Raw genomic sequence first — 19,559 nt, forward strand, 5'->3', positions numbered from 1 at the left:
AGATTGGCCTTGAACTCCTGATCTTCCCACCTCTGTCTCTTGAGTGTAACTGCCACTCCTAACCAGAAACTTTTCTTATATGAGCACAACCTTAATGAACATACGTGAGCTCTTTCATTAAACAGAAAAAAAAAAAAAGAAGAGTCAGATATGTGAAAGACGGTTGTCAAAATTCTTTTCCTAATTTCCCAGGGCCCATCTTGCGCACACCCCTGTTTCTGAACTCTTACAGAGTTGGTTCAGAAGACTCAACCTAATTTTCATGGTAATTATAGCTCCCATGTCATCAGCTCATGGTTTTTAAAATTAAACCACATAATTAGAGTGAAAGTTATAACGGCCATGAGAAGGTTTGGGGAGGAACACAGCTGTCTCTTGGTGATAGGAAACTGGAGGGCAGAAGTAGCCTGACCTCTGGAGCTGATATCTGAGGCAGGCATCCACACACCTCCTGGTGGGGAGCCCTCATGAGTGACAGCAGAGGGTTCACAGGCTGGGGCTGGTTACGGTAGTCTACAGTCTGAACTCTGTCTCCTCCTAACTCATCCTGGAGAGAGGCCTTGTGTCCACCCATTTTTGTGAACTGAGGGATTTAAGGTATGGCCTGGCTGCCCAGACATGCTTAGGTAGCAGACTATCAACACTCAGAATGAGGTCAGACTATCAACACTCAGAATCTTTAAAACATTCCCCAGACACTAAGCCTGTCTTCTCCCCCTCCACCTCAGCCTGAGTGGGCAGGATCATCCTGCCTGTTTTCATGCAGGGACAAGTTGACTTTCATCCCTGAAATCTCCTCTAATCTTGAAAAGCTTGGGTGATGACAATCTGGAAGCTGGTCTCAGCCAGAGTTTAATGTTTAACTTCTGCTTTGGCGCCACCAAGTGGTTAGTTTGGATGTGACAGAATCCAAGGGAAAAAAGGCTGTCAAATAAAACAAAACCAAAAAACCAAAAATCAAAACCAAAAGCAAACAAGAAAGGTGATGATAAAAATAACTCTGCGATAAGGAGATTTGGGGTCAGTGACAGTATTCTGCATGACTCTCAGTGACGGGAGCGTGTCAGTAAGCAGATTCCCAAACAGAAAACTAAAGGGAGCTTCTGTGTCAGCCATGAACTCTGTGGGTCAGTGCATGGCCCTGTTCTGGAGATCGTGTGCTGCTCATGGGGTGGGGGGCTGGGGGGGAGGGGAGTATACGGGGAACTTTTGTATTTTTTGCCCACTTTCTGTGGCTCTAAAAGTAATTTATGAATAATATGAACACTTCTACTTTAATAGTTTCCCCTTCTAAATTCCAGTGTCATGGCAAAGAGTAAGATAAGTTGGAGGCTCGCCTGAGGCTCCTTTCTGTTGTTGTGATGAAACACCCTGGCAGAATGTGGACAAAGGTTTATTTTAGCTCACAGTTGCAGGCTGCAGTCCATCATAGCAGGGCAGTCATGGAAACAGGATCTGAAGACAGTTGTTTCTCATCTACAGCTGAGAGCAGGAAGAAGGAATATGCACATGCTTGCAGCTCAGCTCAGGACCCAAACTCGGGGAGGGGTGCTGCTGACTTTCAGGACGGGCCTTCTTGTATCAGTCAGTGTTCTCAGACAGTGCCTCACAGAGGTGGACAGGGCCAACATGACTGAGACAACCCCTCTAGATTGTGTCAACTCGACAACTAAAACCACTTATCACAGATACCTACAGAGGCCAGCTGAATTCACAGCGGGCTGATCATGCCTTTCCGAAGCCACACACTCCAGCATCGGAGTCCTTAGCATTGTAAATACCAGACACCTACTATTGGCTCAACAGTATATGGAGCTGTTTCATTTTCCAGATCAAGCTCACTTGTTGAATCAGATGCTAATATGCACTCAATTAGGAACATGTGTATAATACTAGAATAAACCATAGATGTGTTAAGTGAGCAGTTTACTGTCTACACAAAATAGACAAAGTGTGCTGGGTAGGCGCATGTTGACATTACAGTGGTGGTGGTGTACTTTGTGTGCTGCTAGTCTTTAGTGGAATGAAGCGATGTGGTCGGGTGTGCACTGCATGGTTTTGAGCTCTGTTAGTTCATGTTAGTGTGGTGTGTGCTGTCATTTGTGTTGTTCATTTGTTGGTACCACTCAGCTAAGTCTGACTGTACCTGGCTTTCTTTTGGGCCACCAACCAACTCACAAATCATGACACAGGGAACTATTATTAGTTTTGAATGCTTGGCCTTAGTTTAGCTCCTATTTTAATCTGTTTATCTATTTTTTGCCTTAGGCCTCCCTCCCTCCCTCCTCCCTCCTCCTCCCTCCCCCCTCCCTCCCTCCCTCCCTCCCTCCTCCTCTCCTCCCTCCCTCCCTCTCCCTCTTTTTCTTTCTTTCTTTCTTTCTTTCTTTCTTTCTTTCTTTCTTCTTCCTTCCATTGCTTCTTGTGTCTGATTGGTGGCTGCCTGGCTTCTGACCCTAGGTATGTCCCTCTCTTTCCCTCTGGTTCTCTCCTCCTCCTTTCCCTCCCCCCCAACCTAGATTTCTCCTTCTACTTATTCTCTCTGCCTGCCAGCCTCACCTGTCCCTCTCCTGCCTAGTTATTTTCTGTTTAGCTTTTTATTAGACAGATCAGGTGCCTTAGGCAGGCAAGGTGAAACAACATTTTTTCATAATTAAACAAATGCAGCATAAACAATGTAACACATCTTTACACAGTTAACAAAGACAGCAGAAACAAATGAAACACACCTTCACACAGTTGAAGTAATATTCCACAGCATAAACAATGTAACACTTCTTTACACAGTTAACAAAGACAGCAGAAACAAATGAAACACATCTTCACACAGTTGAAGTAATATTCCACAGCATAAACAATGTAACACTTCTTTGCCCAGTTAAAGTAATATTCCACAACCCCTGGCTTTCCTGCTTTGGGGACTTGACCCTTGGAACACTGGAATTGCTGGCCAGTGCTGAAGACAGACTGACCTATTCTTTTTCACTGGGCACTCGTTTTGGAACTGTGCTCTGAGCAGCTAAGAATTCTTTCTTCCCCAGGGACATGTAGTAACTGGCAAGGCCAGGCTGGCGGTAAGCTCAAAGGTGGAGCATCTGTTTAGCAGCTCAGTCACTGACTAGTGTTTGGGCACCAGCTCACCACTGTTTATGGCTCCCCCCCCCCCGGGGAGTCTGTCTATCCATCCCATGGTACCTTCGGAGGAAAACTTGTGTTTTGGAGATTCTGTCCCTAGATTCAGATTAAAATGCCTGTGTAAGATTCTTAATCACATTGCCCTAGTTTCCCAGCAAGGAAAAACAATAACTTGGCAGAAGATGGGAACCAGACTAGGGCTCTCCTCAAGAATGCCTCCACATGTACCTATGGTGCCTGCGCCTCTGCCGCTTGCATTGACATCCTGGAGCCTGCTCTGTGAGCTCTCACTCTGGCGGTACTGCAAGCCCAGCTGCTCCCTGGCGGTACTGCAAGCCCAGCTGCTCCCTGGCGGTACTGCAAGCCCAGCTGCTCCCTGGCGGTACTGCAAGCCCAGCTGCTCCCTGCTGGTACTGCAAGCCCAGCTGCTCCCTGGCGGTACTGCAAGCCCAGCTGCCTCTCTGGCGGTACTGCAAGCCTAGCTGCCTCCCTGGCGGTACTGCAAGCCTAGCTGTCTCCCTGGTGGTAGTGCAAGCCTAGCTGTCTCCCTGGTGGTAGTGCAAGCCTAGCTGTCTCCCTGGTGGTAGTGCAAGCCTAGCTGTCTCCCTGGTGGTAGTGCAAGCTTAGCTGTCTCCTTGGTGGTCCAGCCCCTGGACCTTGCCTTAAGCTGCAGCTGTAGAGAGGTCTCAGCTAAAGGTGCTTGGGCACATTTGCAGAAGTTATGGATTGGTAGCCAGTACTCACTTAGATTCTGATTTCTTTTTTGTTTGCCAGTGTGTTATTTTTTAGATCCTGATTTCTTTTTTGTTTGCCAGTGTGTTATTTTTAAAGGGCTGGGTATAATGGTTTAAGCTGAAAAATACAATTAGGAAATTCATACAAACCTCTGAATATACAGTTTCTCTGGCAAAGCAGGGCCCATGTTCCCGCAGGGCATGTGTTATTGGAGAGGTCTAGATGGGCACACCCCTTCCAGTTACCCTCCCTTGGTTGTGTTGCTGTTAGGATTAGCGCCTTGCAAAACCACTCTTGGCCCATTGCAAGAAAAACAAAATAAAGTGCAGGCAAAGGCAGCCCTAGGACAGGGCTGGCCTCTCTTGGATGATTCCTGGTGACCACGGAGAGTTCTTCTTTGGAACTGTCCTAGGTGTTTTTTCTTCCTGACCTCACCCTTCGGTGCACCACCTTCAAGTTCATTCTTCTAGTCTGTGTGGGGCTGCAGTGCTGTTGACTAAAGAGTGAAGAGTCTGGAATCCCATAATACGGTTTTAGCAACGCCCCTGCCCCCGACTTTCAAGTACTGAGGTTGGTTAGTCATGAGCTACCACCATGCCTGGCAAGACCTGGTTTTGAATCTCAGCTGCACTATTTTAACTCATTTGTAAAATGGGGTTGACAACAGGCTTCATAGGACAGTCTGTGTGGTAGGTGGAATTTCATGTACAAAGCGTCAAGTTCCAGGGCCTCTCAGACTTTCTTTCTTGTCTTCAAGACTGAGATGAAGGCCAGGTGAGATTTCCTGGGTGCTTTCTGGCCACTCACATTTCTTTGCTCTGAGAAGAAAGCTAACACCTATTGTTTCTTTCCAGAAGCTTCCAGCTTCTCTTGCCTGTGTGCTTTTGTTTTGTAGACCCATCTGTCTAGAGACACTCCCATATAGGAACAACAGGGGCCAAGTGGGCCTGTTGTACTTTCGGTAATTCTGGAAGAAGGCACATTCTTTATCAAGTCTGCCATTCCTGCACCTTGTTGCCATTCTCACAAGATCTGTTGGGATTCTTTCTGAGCTCACGCCTCTACTAACGTTTTTTTTTTTTTTTTTTTTTTTTTTTTTTTTTTCAGAAATAGGACCAAGGTCAAAAGCCGGAAAGACGTCCGCAGATAAAATCGGCACTTGCAGAGGGACGCTTCGTCTGAGGTCAAAAGGTCCCGCTACAGTAGAAGAGCTGGTAGGTCATGTTCCCTTAACTCCCATTCTGTTTGGAAATACACAGCTCTGCACATTTGTTAGAGCCGGAAATAAAGCTAAAGTGATCTGAGTGAGTACAGGGCACTGGCTGGGTCAAAGCACGTGCTTTGAATTCATCGCCTCCTCGCACACTGTTTCCTCCTCCTGAAAACCATGGAAACAGTAAGAGGAAATTACACCAAAGCGTGGAAGAAAGCTGCAGCCCGTGGGATTGCCCTCTCTGCAGGTCACTAGTCTGGACTTGTCTAAGGAGACATGCACTTACTTGGACTATTACAAGGAAGGATTCTATTCGAGATGTCCGTTCTCCTAAGATAATTATCTTCTAGTCATGTGTGACTCTTATTTATTTATTTATCTTTTTGGAGATTTTTTTTTTATCAATTTATGTTTTACATTCCAATCCCAGTTCCCCCTCCCTCCTCTCCTCCTGCCCCCCCATCCCCCCCCATCTATTCCTCAGAGAGGGTAAGGCCTCCCCTAGGAAGTCTACTAAGTCTGTCCCCTGACTCTTCTTTTTCACGCTCTACACTCCTCCTGCTGGGGAAAGCAGCTCTGCACTATACCGGACTCCAACAACCTCCCCTGGATGCACTGAGATCCCAGGCAGCTTGCTCCACCCTGGAGGCTGCTGGATCACTCCCCATTCTCCTCCCCTTTCCGTCTGTGCTGGGTACAGCAGCCAGGACTACCCTTTAGAGATGTGAGCTGCGGAGGTTGGGGTTTCCTGTGTCCCTGGGAATAAAAGTTAAGACCTCAGACATGCTAACCCTGTGCCCTGACCCCACTCCCTCTGCCTCAGCCAGGCTCCCCAGGGGCTCCCAGGGTTTCCTTTGCTCAGGGTGTCAGGGCTGCTGTTACCACCGTCCCCTCCCCTTGCACTCCCACTTTCCTCACACGTCTGCCCATGCATCACCTGACCTACACAGTCTTTTCAGAATATCTGACACAAGCTGCAATTCTCTGCCTTTCCCACTTCTTTTGTTTGTTTCTCAAGACAGGGTTTGTCTGTGTAGTTTTGGAGCCTGTCCTGGAACTCACTTTGTAGACCAGGCTGGCCGAGAACCCATAGAGAGAGATCTGCCTTCCTCTGCCTCCTGAGTTCTGGGATCAAAGGCACCCCTCCCCCATTCTATCCCACTTCTTAACCTTAATTTTCTTCAAAACAATAAATACTACTGGGCTCATATCTTTATTTTGTTTTAATTTCATCTATTGTTCATTCATAGTCTTAGTCACCTAGGATAGAATCTCATGGGTCAAACAAACACAAGTTTTTGCAGCATCAGTGAATTAATTACAGATTTATTTTAGGTTGAGGAAAGCAAGGGTTTCACTTATTGACTGTAAATGCAAATGTCAGTATCTGAGTGGAAAATGCCAGAAGGTGAAGAGACACATGGAGGGAAAAGGTGAAAGAAGCAAGCAGGAGTGTGGGTGGCAGTGACCAGGGTGGGCAAGGGAGGAGCAGGTCTACCCATCGCAGTGAGGACAGAGGGTAGATGCAAAGGCATCCTGAGAGGAGAGCCCAGGCACAGACCCTCACAGCCTTTATATGTGAACATTATCCTCACAGGCCCTCACAGTCTGTGTGAGAATGTCACCCTCAGATCTCCAGGTCCTCACAATGTGTGTGAGAATGTCACCCTCAGATATCCAGGCCCTCACAGTCTGCGTGACAATGTCACCCAGGGATCCCCAGGCTCTCACATTCTGTGTGAGAATGTTACCCTCAGATCTCCAGGGTTGCAGAACAGTGGATGCGTGGTCAGGTGAGCAGTTAGGTAGCCATTTGCCCAGTGGTCCTTAGAGCTTGTTGGATGACAATGTCCAGGGTTAGTGAAGGGCTGGTTCGTTAGCAGATACTTGAAGAACCACCAGGTGAAGGCCGTCTTTGGGGCTGTGTGTGTCTCAGGATGCTGTGTGTTTTGGGGGACCCTGAGGAGGATGGTGAGTCAGGGATTCCATCCCTCAAGCTGGAGAGCGCACGGAGGCAGAAGCTTGAGCAGCTGCTTATGAGGCGAAGGGCGTGGATGCTGCTCCTCAGCTCACTTCCTCCTTTACATTCAGCCTGGGTCCTCAGCCAAAGCATTTTGAAAATGAGCTGTGATGAAATCTGTGCCAAACGACAGGCTAGGACCTTAGTCGACACTTTACTTTTTCCTTTCCTCTTGGTGTATCACTGAGGACTGCCACTGTCCCTTGACTCAATGAATAAGCCTCCTCAGAAGACAGGAATCCGTGAGGAAGAATGTGAGAGAATCAGTGGACAGGAGCTTGCAGTGGGGGCCTAGGAGAATGCTCTCCTGACTTCCTGTTGGAGGCCGTGAGGAAGAATAAGTAGACCTGACACACTGTGTGGTGGAGGCAGGGTGTGCTGGGCCCCTCCGTGTCCTGTGGGATGAGCATCATTTCCCAGCAGTTAACATAACCAGCGCATACGTGTTAAGCACCCTGTTACATATGAGGCGCTGCAATGGAAGGAAGGTAGCCTGCGATCTATCTGGGCAGCCAGGAAAAAGTTACTCAAAAATAAGCATTAAACATCCGTCATTTGCATAGTCTGCTTAATTAAATAGGTTAATTAAAATTAGCTCATAATGAAACGAAGCTAGTTTGATGCTAATATTAAATCAGCACAAATAGCCTGCAATCAAGTTTCTAAAGGATTTAAAGTTCCAAGATTTTAAAGCCATCTCCCTTCTGAGGTGGCACAAACTCAGGGAGATGAGAATGAAGCTCCACTCCCAGAACTCGTTCTTTATTTGCTGTGTTTGCTGAGCCTGACACATTCTGGGCTCTGGTGACACAAGGATAAATAAGATAAAGGTGGGGCCATTAACAGACGCCATTAACAACTAGGGGTGCAGGGCTAAAGAACAGTTCAGGATATACAGTGTCACAATGAAGAGGCTGTCAGGGACCAGGGAAGACAGGAGGTCAGCCAGCAGTTGCCTGCAGAAGTGATGGAGCTTGTGCAAATAGGAGATGAATTATGAAATAATCCTGGGCCTGGGGAGAGAGAGTGTGCATGCTGCTTGTGAAATTAGAGAGTGGGTGATGATGAGTCAGGAGGAAGACATGGATGAGCATGGGAAAGGTTCTATGGTTGACTGGGGGGTCCCTTTAAAATGGTAGGGGCAGCAACAGTATCAGTTGTGTGTTTTAGAAAACTTCCTTGGTTTCAGGGGTGTGCTGTTGAGCATTCAGGGAGGGAATGGCAGGGGAGAAAATTAGGAAACCTCTGCCTGAAATAAAGGATGAGGACCCAAACAAATGAATGTGACGGGGAGAGGTGGTGGACCAAGAGCTGTCCCAGAAACCAGTGGCCAGATATTGGTGGCATTTGTGTATGAGGAGTGCTGCCACTTGCTACCACAGCTTATGCTATGGCTGGGTAGAAATAGAGGCGAATATCTGAGTTGCTTAATGTCTTAGTTACTGTTCTATTGCTGTGAAGAGGCACCCTGGTCTAGGCAAGAAAGAGTTTATTTGGCTCACAGTTTCCGAGGGTGAGTCCGTGACCATCATGGTGGAGAGCATGTCAGCAGGCAGGCGTGCAGGCAGGCACTGAAGAAGTCGCTAAGAGCTCACATCCAATCCACAAGCAGGAGGCACGGAAGTGGGGGTCATGCATACTAGTGGGGGATGCTGTGGGCTTTAGAAACCTCAAAGCTCCCCTCCGGAGACACACCTCTTCAAATAAGGCCACACCTCCCAATCCTTCCTAAACAGTTCCACCAACTGGGGACCAGTCATTCAAACATATGAGCCTATGGGGCGGTTCTCATTCAAAGCAGCATGATTGGTGTGGCCTGCAGCTTCACAGAGAATTCAAAAACGTTGCAACAAGGCGAGAGCAATCTGTCCTGTTGTTTACTAAGTTTTAGTTCTTATAAATGAAGTTGTGAGGTAGCTGGGGTGTGACTCAGCAGGAGGATGCTTGTCTATATTACACAGACTTTGGGTTTGAGCCCCAACAAGGCAATATACTCATGTTAACCTGTTCTCACACGTTTGCACACACATACATTTTATACACCCTCACCCAAATACACAACCGCATGCGCACACATGCACTCACACATATCATACACTCACATGCACACTTACACACAAACACACATACTCTATACACACACTCTCACACATTCACAGACAGCACCATATATACACAGCACTCACACATTCCACACAGCTTTAAATACACACATATACTCACATACGATTACACTCACATACAAATTCAGGCAATGACACTACACATTCAAACACACATTCACAATACTAACACACATATACCCATACATACATACATAATCCACACACTTGACACACATGAACACTCCACACACGTATACACACAGAAATATTGATATGCATTCAATTGAAGACACACTCATTTATACTCATACTTAGTACAAACTTTTACACATTCACTCACATGCATACACTACACACGCATTTGCATTTGCTAATGCTCACAGATTCACACAGTCACACAGTCACACACACAGAATGGCATGCATTTACCTCACTAATATGTCTGTGTATACACACACACACACACACACACACACACACACACACACACTCCATGCCCCCACATATATACTCACACACTCATGTGCACACACAATAAGCCTGAGAACACACACTCTCACACAATACACAAATGAACACACACATTCTCACACACGCATACATATATTCACACACATACATACTTATGCATACACGCAAATTCATACATTCGCATAGGCTCGTACAAATGAATACACCCACATTTCTCTCTACATGCACATATCACATACACATCCTTTCATGGAATTCACACTCAAATATTACATACATACACACAAAAGCTCACCCGTTTACACATAACACTTATATAAACAATATCCCGCACTCCCACACACGTACACAGACACAGAATGCACTACACACATTCACACACTGATAATTCCAGCACTGGGGAGGTGGAGACTGGAGGCTCCCTGGGGCTTGCTGGCTAAATCAGCAAACTTCAGGTTCCATGAGAGACCCTGCCTCAAAAAACATAAGGAGAGCAACTGAGGAGAGCACTTGATATCGGCCTTTGACCTCTACACAGATATGCCACACATGTTCATATACAGGAAACACACACACACACAGACACACACACACACACACACACACACACAGACATGTACACATACACATAGACACACACACACATATATAGACACAGATATGCCACACATGTTCATATACAGGAAACACACACACACACACACACACACACAGAGACATGTACACATACACATAGACACACACACACACACACACATATATAGACACAGATATGCCACACATATTCATATACATGAAACACACACAGACACACACAGACACACACACACAGACATGTACACATACACATAGACACACAGACACACACACACACACACACATATATAGACACAGATAGACACACAGAACACACACAGCTACAGACACACACACACATAGACACACAAGCACAAAGACACACATAGACATAGACAGAGAGACACACATAGAGACACAGACACAGTCATACACACAGACGTGTAGACACATATGTAGACACATACACACAAACTAACCTACACACACAGACACACAGAGACACAGACACACAGAGATACAGACACACACAGACACAGACATACACACAGACATGCACACACTCACACACACACACACACACACACACACACACACACACACACACACACACAGAAGCAAAGAGTTTGGAGAGTCCCAACCTTTTAGTGGCTGATGCCCCTAACTTCTAGTCATGGGACTGCATTCCCCAGGCCCATGGGACTTCTGACAGTGAGTGTAACATGCTCTTTTATCAGACTTCACAATTTCACATGGGTTTTCCATGTGTGTTGCCTTCTACTCACAGTGTCTCTCCCCTGTGTACCTGATACCTCCATCCCTGGAAACACAGTTCTTAAATCACTTCCTTCTGTACACTTTTGGCTTCTGACCTCTTCTGCCTTTAAAACTATTGTCTAATTACTGATGCTGTATCTTTCTTCTATTTAGGTAGTTCAGTACTTGGGAGCTGTGCTCCTCCCTCCCTCCCTCCCTCCCTCCCTCCTTTTCTTTTTTTCTTGAATCCACATTTCATGTTGACTCTATAGCTAAATATTTACTGTATTGATTTACATGTAGCTTTAAGGTTAAAAGGTGTGTTCCAAATATGTCCATTAAAATGAGCTAATGGACCAGTTATTCCCTTCTGTGTGCCCTGACAGTCAAGAGATTTATTGTGTAAATGCAGTATCTTGTTGTTCTCTTTTTAAAGCCGTCCGAAGCCAAAGCAAAGGCGATCGAAAAGGTTGATGATCTCCTCGAACTGTACATGGGAATTCGAGATATTGACTTGGGTAAGGCCACACTGTTAATGATAATTTCTGTGTTGTTTATAGATGATAGCCGACTATACTCTTCAAGATGCAAAGGACTCATGGAGCACAAAAGAGCATATCAATCGTGAAGAATAATGATTTACCCAGTTACTTGCTGGGAGGTATTACTGCTAAGTTAAAATTTAAAATTGTAGCTAAACTGGGCATGGGAGCACATTCCTTTTATCCCAGCACTCGGGAGGCAGACACAGGTGGATCTCTGTGAGTTCAAGGCCAGCCTGGTCTACACAGTGTGTTCCAGGACAGTCAGAGATACATAATAGAAAAACCTTATCTCAAAAAAACAAACAAAAAATTAATTTTAACCTAGACACTGTAAATAATACCACCCTTACCATGTTTTATGCATGAAAATATAAAGGTAAGTTATGCATAAGAAAAGTTATCGGATGTGCTGAATTTACCTAGGGTATTAGCTAAATTATGTATTATGATATTAAAGTTGTACAATATTTAATAGGATTCCTGAAATAGGAAGAAAAAGACAGAACTCGCGAGTAAGGATAACTTAGCAGTGGGTTTCTGGGTGTTTCCTAGGTTATTTCTTGTTGTATAAAAGATACAAGAGAACAGATGTGTCAAGTTCTTGCTTTATCAACCAAAACTCTACCAGTACCAAATATTTCAAAACAAATGAAAGCAAAATACCCTAATTCCAACTGTATTAAGGAGAAAAAAATAGGAGAAATTTATGGCTTTTATAACTGAAAATTCCAGAGATGGGTCTTGTCTTCAAAAATTGTCTAGATCTGGGCACTGAAGAGATAGATGGCTTAGAAGTTGAGAGCACTTACTGCTGGGTTCAGTTCCCAGCACTCTTGCAGCAGCTCACAACTTGTAGCTCCAGTTCTAGGGGTTCTGATGCCCTCTTCTGGCCTCCATGGGCACTGCACACACACACACACACACACACACACACACACACACACACACACACACAGCAGCCAAAAGTCACATAAAACAAAAGAATGCTAGGCACGTAACTCCAGAGATAATATGGACAATGTGAGCAGCTGCCTCTGTGTGGTAAGGAGTTGGGGTAACAAAGAAGACACCCTCATAGGAGATAAAGAATTGGGGAGCACTGGAAATCCACACAAGGAGAGACAGGGCAGATGAACAGAGTGAGTACACGGAAAGCTGACTCAGCAAAAAGAAGTAAACAGTGCTGAGCTCAGGCTGCGTGGTTCCCGGTGGTGAGATGAAAGGAGCAGAAGCCTTGTGCCAAAGGTAAGTCTCGAACAGGAAAAGCCAATGGTGCTCACTCACATGCCCCGGACACACATGGTGACACACGTGTGACATGTCAACACTTGAAGAGGTCTGTTGTGTGGCTTCCCATGTCTCCAGGGCTGTGGCTGGGGGCCATTGCTCTAAGAGGTGGTTATTCAAAACGGAGCCACCCTGGGCTCCGAGAATAAAGGACAATCCCAAGTCAGTTCGAGAAAGGACGAACAATTAACAACAGAAGAGGCAGGTTCGGCAGATGCTGACATGGAATGACCCTTCCCAAGATGTGTTATTAGGAGCTGGGGGTGGGGGTGGGGAGCAGACTGCAGGTCCAGAGAGGAGTCTCCTTAGGAGAGGTGGCCACTCTGTAGTGTATTTCATGAGGACCTGAAGGAAACAGCCCTAAAATTCTCAGAGTAAAGGTTTTTATTTTCACGTGTGTGTGTGTGTGTGTGTGTGTGTGTGTGTGTGTGTGTGTGTGTGTGTGTGTGTGTGTGTTGGGACTTTGTAACACAAAAAATAAAAACCCACAGATAGATATTGGGGTTCAGTCATTAAGCTGAAGATCAGAAAAGCAAAGGAGCCAAGCCACTAGCTCTTACCCTCAGACTGAGATGGCAATCCTGTCTCCAGGAATCCTCAGAGACAATGCTCTCCACCAAGCCTCTGACTGCAATCCCAGACTGCTGCCTGTCCTCAATGAGACCCTTTGCTTTTTCCCCTCAAAACCTGGGATCCCAAGTGCTGAGATCACCTTTGTGTGAGCTGTTTCTCTTTTAGACTGGGTCGTTTTTGTGTAGCTCAGTGTGGCCTTGAACTAACAGAGCTCCATCTGCGTGTCTTCTGAGTTCTGGGATTAAAGGTGTGTGCCACCTCCGCCTGGCTCTATGGCTAGCTAGTATGGCTGCTGGGAGTAAAGGTGTGTATCACTGCTGCCTGACCTCTATGGCTTGTGGCTGGCTTTGCATCCCAAACCCTCAGGCAGGCTTTATTAAATCATAAGTAATATATCACCGTGAGTGTGTGTGTGTGTGTGTGTGTGTGTGTGTGTGTGTGTGTGTGTGTGTGTGTGTGTGATAGATTTTCAGGGGTGTGGTAGGAAGTTCCACACCATGTGACTTAACTTGGCTTAGCCTGCTTAATTCCTGTCATGGAGAGAGTACTAGGTCAGGACCTTAGACTTTTCTTGCAGTTACAGTGGGAGATATGGCTTGCCTCCCCTTCCTCCAGACTGGAGTGCTCTATCAGTCTCAGCAGGGCGTGGTCTTTGTTCTAAGGGGCTGGCTGCAGCACAGTGTGGCCTGAGTTCCCAAGGCTGCTGCATCTATTCACTTCAGGCAGAGGCCTATGTTCTAACAGTCAGGGAGCCTGTTAGTCAGAGCCTGAAGTCAGCCTCTGCAGCCTTTGGATGACATAAGAGGCTGTCAGATAGACTGGGAAGACGGCAATGAAGTTACAGGAGATGTGGTCTCGCTCTCATTATCCTAGAAGGACTTTGGAGTCTCTTAGCCCTGAACCTGTTGACAGAGGTTGATCAACACTGCTCCACTTGTGGTTTCCACAGGGACTGAGAACTCTGGGGCTCTCCTGAGACACTTGGCATAAGCAACCTCTCCCCTCCAGGGTGTTTAAGGGTTGGGCTTTTTTTTTTTTTTTTTTTTTTTTTTTTTTTTTTTTTGAGGCAGTGGGTAAGATTCAGGACTCAAGTCTATCCCTGGACTTGTGAGCCAGAATTTGGGAGCTTTCAAGGAAGGACCCCTAGGGCTGTTTTCAGCATTATAACTTTTTGTAGTTATTAAGTCAGGATGAGTTATTGTTATTAAAACACAAATATGGGGGCTGGAGAGATGGTTCAGCAGTCATGACTGCTTGCTGTTCTTCAAGAGGATGTGAAATCATTTCCCAGGACCCAGGTGAGTGACTCACAACCACTCTAACTCGAGCTCCAGAGGATCTGACTCTCTTTTCTGGCCTCCATGGTTACTGCACCCACATAATACTCACCCTGCACAAACACACATATTCAAAGAAATCGAGATAAAATAGAATCTGGTGCTCACGGAAGCCTGAAGAGGCCATGGTAGCTCCTTGACTGGAATTGCACTGGATTTGTGGTTTTGAGTTGTCACATGGGTGCTGGGAATTGAACCTGAGAGCTCCTAACCACTGAGCCATCTCTTCGTCCCCCCAAATAAAACACATCTTAAACAACTATTTTATTTATGTGTGTGTTTAGCCTGCATGTTCACCATGTGCGTGCCTGATGCCCTCGGAGGTTAGAAGAGGGCGTCAGAGCCCTTGGAACTGGAATTATGGATGATTGTGAGCTGCCATGTAGAAGCTGTTTTCTGAACCTGTGTCATCTGTAGGAACAAGTGTTCATCATAGATGAGCCATCTCTGAAACCCTTAAATCTTAAAAAACACAAATACAGTACAGCAGAGTGATGGATAACAGGGAAATGATTATAAATGGATTTAAATCATAAGTCTTTAAAGATGAATCTTCTGGGTTCATGTGATGGTTCAGCAGGTAAAAGCCATTGCCCACTAAGCCTGGTGACCCAACTTTGGTTCCAGGGATCCATAAGGTGGAAGGAGAGTACGGCTTCCTGAAAACTGAAGTTGTCTTTTGACATTCATAATCCACACTGTGGTGTACCAGTGTAGCACAAGTTCTAATAGGTCTTAATAATAAAAACCCAGAGACAAATATTGGGGTTAAAGCTGAAGATCAGAGAAGCAAATCAGGCCAGCTACTGGAGAGTTCTCACCTCTACCAATGCTCAGACCAGTAGGAAGGGCGATCCTGACCTCAGACTGCAACTGTCTCCTCCAAACCTCAGACTGCCCTGCTCTCCTGTCCCCTCCAGCCTTATCTTCCTCTCTAGTGCTGGGATTAAAGGTGTGGGATCCCAAGTGCTGAGATCACCTTTGGGTGAGCTCTATTCCTCTTTTAGTCTGGATCGACTTTGTGTAGCTCAGGGTGGCCTTGAATTAACAGGGATCCATCTGCCTCTGTCTCCCCAGTGCTGGGATTAAAGGTGTGTGCCTCCACTGCCTGGCCTCTCTGACTGGCGAGTGTGACTAGCTTTGCACTCTGATCTTTAGGTAGACTTTAATTGTTAGATCATAAACAAAATATCACCTCACACCAGATGTTTCCTCCCCAAACACACACACACACACACACACACACACACACACACACACACAAAAAAAAAAAAAAAAAACACTGAAGAAATAAATGTAATTTAGACAAGAACCTTAAAATAGAAGAATGAATTTTCTCTTGTGCTCAGAAATGCAGACCATTAAATATTCTAAAATATTCATTGAAATCACCCAGTGGTCCCTTGTTAGTTTAATTAAACATCTGTAGCAAATTCCTTTGATTGACACGAAGCCATTGTCATCATACATGATTAGTAGTGTCATCAGTCACTTAGGGAGGCAAAGTGTAAGGAAAGTAATTATTTGAAGAATTTCAGCTGTGGTTAAATTAGGAATTTCTGTTGTTCAGAAATGATTAGCATGAAATGTAATTCAGAAATGTTAACCTAACAGACAAATGAAAGCCTTTGCTTTTCAGCAAGCCAGTACTACTAGCTTCTGGGAATGCCTTTCCTCCCTCCCTCCCTCCCTCCCTCCCTCCCTCCCTCCCTCCCTCCCTCCTCCCTCCCTCCCTCCCTCCCTCCCTCCCTGCCTCCCTCCCTGCCTCCCTACCTCCTGCTCCTGCTTTCTTTCTGCTTTTTTGAGACAGGATTTCTCTGTGTAGCCCTGGCTCTCCTGGCACTCACTCTGTAGACCAGGTGACCCTCAAACTCAGAGATCTGCCTGTCTCTGCCTCCCGAGTGCTGTGATTAAAGGTGTGGGCCACCACCGCCTAGCTTCAAATGAGTCTTTGTAGGAAATACCTCTGAGGATGAATGTACGTCAATGGCTGTGAAGCTACGCTGTGAAATGTGATTTTTCAACCAGCCAAGCTAATTACCTTGAGATGTTATCTGTAAAGAAAAAAAATTCCAGAAGATGTTGAGTGTGTGTGTGTGTGTGTGTGTGTGTGTGTGTGTGTGTGTGTGTGTGTGTGGGTGATCTAACTCAAGGATACATTGTTGTACTTTCCACCTTCAAGATTTAAGGCAATGGTGTAACTGCCTGTGTACCTACAGTGTTTCCTGATACCAGTCTAGGATTTTGAAACTAATTTTGACAGCTTAAGAATTATAAAAGTTAATCTGTTAAAAATACTAGAATGTGTGGGAAGGCAATTAAAATGGTAGTTCCTAGGTTCTTTCCCCCACAATACCTTTGATAGCTGGTTAGAAAGATATATATTAATGGTGTTTCCATAGGGGGGAACATATTTCTTCCTTGGGTTCCTGGTACTGGTCAGTGAAGTCACACACTGTGAAGAGCTCCTTCTGAGTTGAGATTAATGAAATCTGGAGTAGATTTTTATTAAAAAGTGCACTGCAGAGGCTGGAGAAACAGCTCATTGGTTAAGAGTGCTGGTGGCTCTTTCAGAGGACCTGTTCCTCACAGCATGTCACAGTCATCTGTGACATTCAGTCACAGGGCATGTACCATCTTCTTCTGGCCTCCATAGGCACTGCAGACTTATGGTGTACAGACATATATGCTGGCAAGACATCCATACACATAAAAAATAACAGATAAATAAACAATGTTTTAAAACACATATTGTAGGGCTGAGGGTACAGCTTATAGATAGAACATCTACCTGGCATATATGAGACCCTGATACCACACACACACACACACACACACACACACACACACACACACACTATATACACATGATACACACACACACACACACACACACACACACACACATATAACTATATACATACACACATATAATAAAAATGTTAAGTAATAGGTCAATTTTTATACCTAAAAGTTCTTTAAATATTCACAAACTTAATGGAGACTGTGTTGGTCAAAATTTTGTGGTGGTAGGAGCATAAAAATACTCTCAGAGTGGCCACAAGAGGTCAGCACTTAGCTGTAATATGTGGCATTAAAAAAAATCCTTTGTGGTCACTTGTGCGTCTCAGGAGTGGAACTTCATGGGCTTCTCTATCCTGGGCAAAGTCCTTAGGGAATGTGTGCTCATGGGAGTGCTGTTTCCCAGACATAGAACACAGAGTTTAAGTAGCTTCCTAGGAAGGCAGACCACGCATCCCATGGCTAATTTTCAGTCCTAAACCAGAAGGTGCTCAAGAAAGATGCTGCAGAACTCAAACCGCTGTAGTTGTAAACTATTCCTTTGGAAAGCGAAGAATACGCTCCAGCTAGTTGGGAGTAGGGCGTGGATGGAAGGCACAGAGGGTGTTACTGTGGGGAGGTGAGGTGTGTGCTAAGATTCCTGGTGACGTTAGCCGTGAGCTTCTCTTCTCTCTTCTCTTCTCTTCTCTTCTCTTCTCTTCTCTTCTCTTCTCTTCTCTTCTCTTCTCTTCTCTTCTCTTCTCTTCTCTTCTCTCCCCTCCTCCCTCCCTCCTCTCTCTCTCTCTCTCTCTCTCTCTCTCTCTCTCTCTCTCTGTCTGTCTCCCCCCTCTTCCTCCTATGGTTTTTCGAGAAAAGGTTTCTCTGTATTGCTTTGGAGCCTGTCCTGTAGACCAGGCTGGCATCAAACCCACAGAGATCTGCCTGCCTCTGTCTCCCGAGTACTGGGATCGAAGGCGTGTGCCACCAATGCCCGGCTGCCATGAGGTTTTCTTAAAATGTGTCTTCCACCCTCAGAATTGCTGGAGGGTTGCAGAGAGGACTCAGTAAAATACTTCTCTTGGATACACAAGTTTGATCTACAGAGCCCGTGTAAAATGTAGATGTGGTGGTGCAGGCTTTAGAATTTAGTGTTGGGGAAGTGGGGATAGGAGGATTACTGGTGCCAGCACAGCCTGCCTAGTGAGCTCCAGGCCAGTGAGGGCATCAAAAAGGTGGCTGGCATCTCAGGGTTGACACCCAAGGTTGCATCTTGCCTCTCTGTGCATATTCATATACCCCACACCAGCCCAAAACCAAAACAACACCAAAGAATTCTAGAGACTCCCAAGTGATGGACTCTCAGGCTGGGGACAGGGCAGTGGTGACAGCTTCATACCAGATACAGAGGACAGAGTCAGTCCTCTGGTGCTGGCTCATGGCTTATTAACCTTTAAAAATTATCATTGACAGCTACGACCATGTTTGAAGCTGGAAAAGACAAAAGCAACCCGGATGAGTTTGCCGTGGCACTTGATGAGACTCTGGGAGACTTTGCCTTTCCTGACGAATTTGTGTTTGATGTGTGGGGAGCCATTGGCGACGTGAAACAGGGAAGATGATGGTGTGGACAGTCTTCCTCAGAAACGACGAGGGTTCCTTCCAGGGCAGTCTCCTTGGGGACTCTCAGGGATCTTTATGGACTCTGCTTTAGCTTCATGTGTATGAGACACAGTCTATGAAACGTAATTCTGATTTATGGATAATGTTTAATATAGTTTCCTATGCAGTATGCTTAAGATAAATTAAACTATGATTCATTTTAATGTTGGTTCAAAAGCCTCTGAAAGTGATTTTTAAAGAAACATTTCTACATGGGTGGTCTCGTCCCCTGTTGACACTCATGCCTTGCGTGGCACATTAAGTAGGTTGCTTACAGCAGCTTTGTGGGTATTGGTCCTCCATTATCTTTTAAAAAGTGTATTTGTCATTACGGTGTGTGTTGATTGTATGTGTACCATTGCTTGAGGA

The 19,559-nt window shown here is 45.6% G+C and overlaps 1 protein-coding gene across 1 annotated transcript in view; it reads left to right on the top strand.

The window, feature by feature from the left end:
- Window positions 1–19,251, top strand: part of Gipc2 (GIPC PDZ domain containing family member 2) — a 71,653-nt gene extending 52,402 nt beyond the window's left edge. The window contains exons 4-6 of the mRNA XM_027395140.2: window positions 4,975–5,081; window positions 11,445–11,526; window positions 19,002–19,251. Coding sequence (XP_027250941.2) covers window positions 4,975–5,081; window positions 11,445–11,526; window positions 19,002–19,150 — 338 coding nt within the window. The 3' untranslated portion in view covers window positions 19,151–19,251. The remainder of the gene's footprint in view (window positions 1–4,974; window positions 5,082–11,444; window positions 11,527–19,001) is intronic.
- The last annotated feature ends 308 nt before the right edge of the window (window positions 19,252–19,559 follow it).

The sequence above is a fragment of the Cricetulus griseus genome, assembly GCF_003668045.3.
Source record: "Cricetulus griseus strain 17A/GY chromosome 1 unlocalized genomic scaffold, alternate assembly CriGri-PICRH-1.0 chr1_0, whole genome shotgun sequence".
Classification (NCBI taxonomy): Eukaryota; Metazoa; Chordata; class Mammalia; order Rodentia; family Cricetidae; genus Cricetulus; species Cricetulus griseus.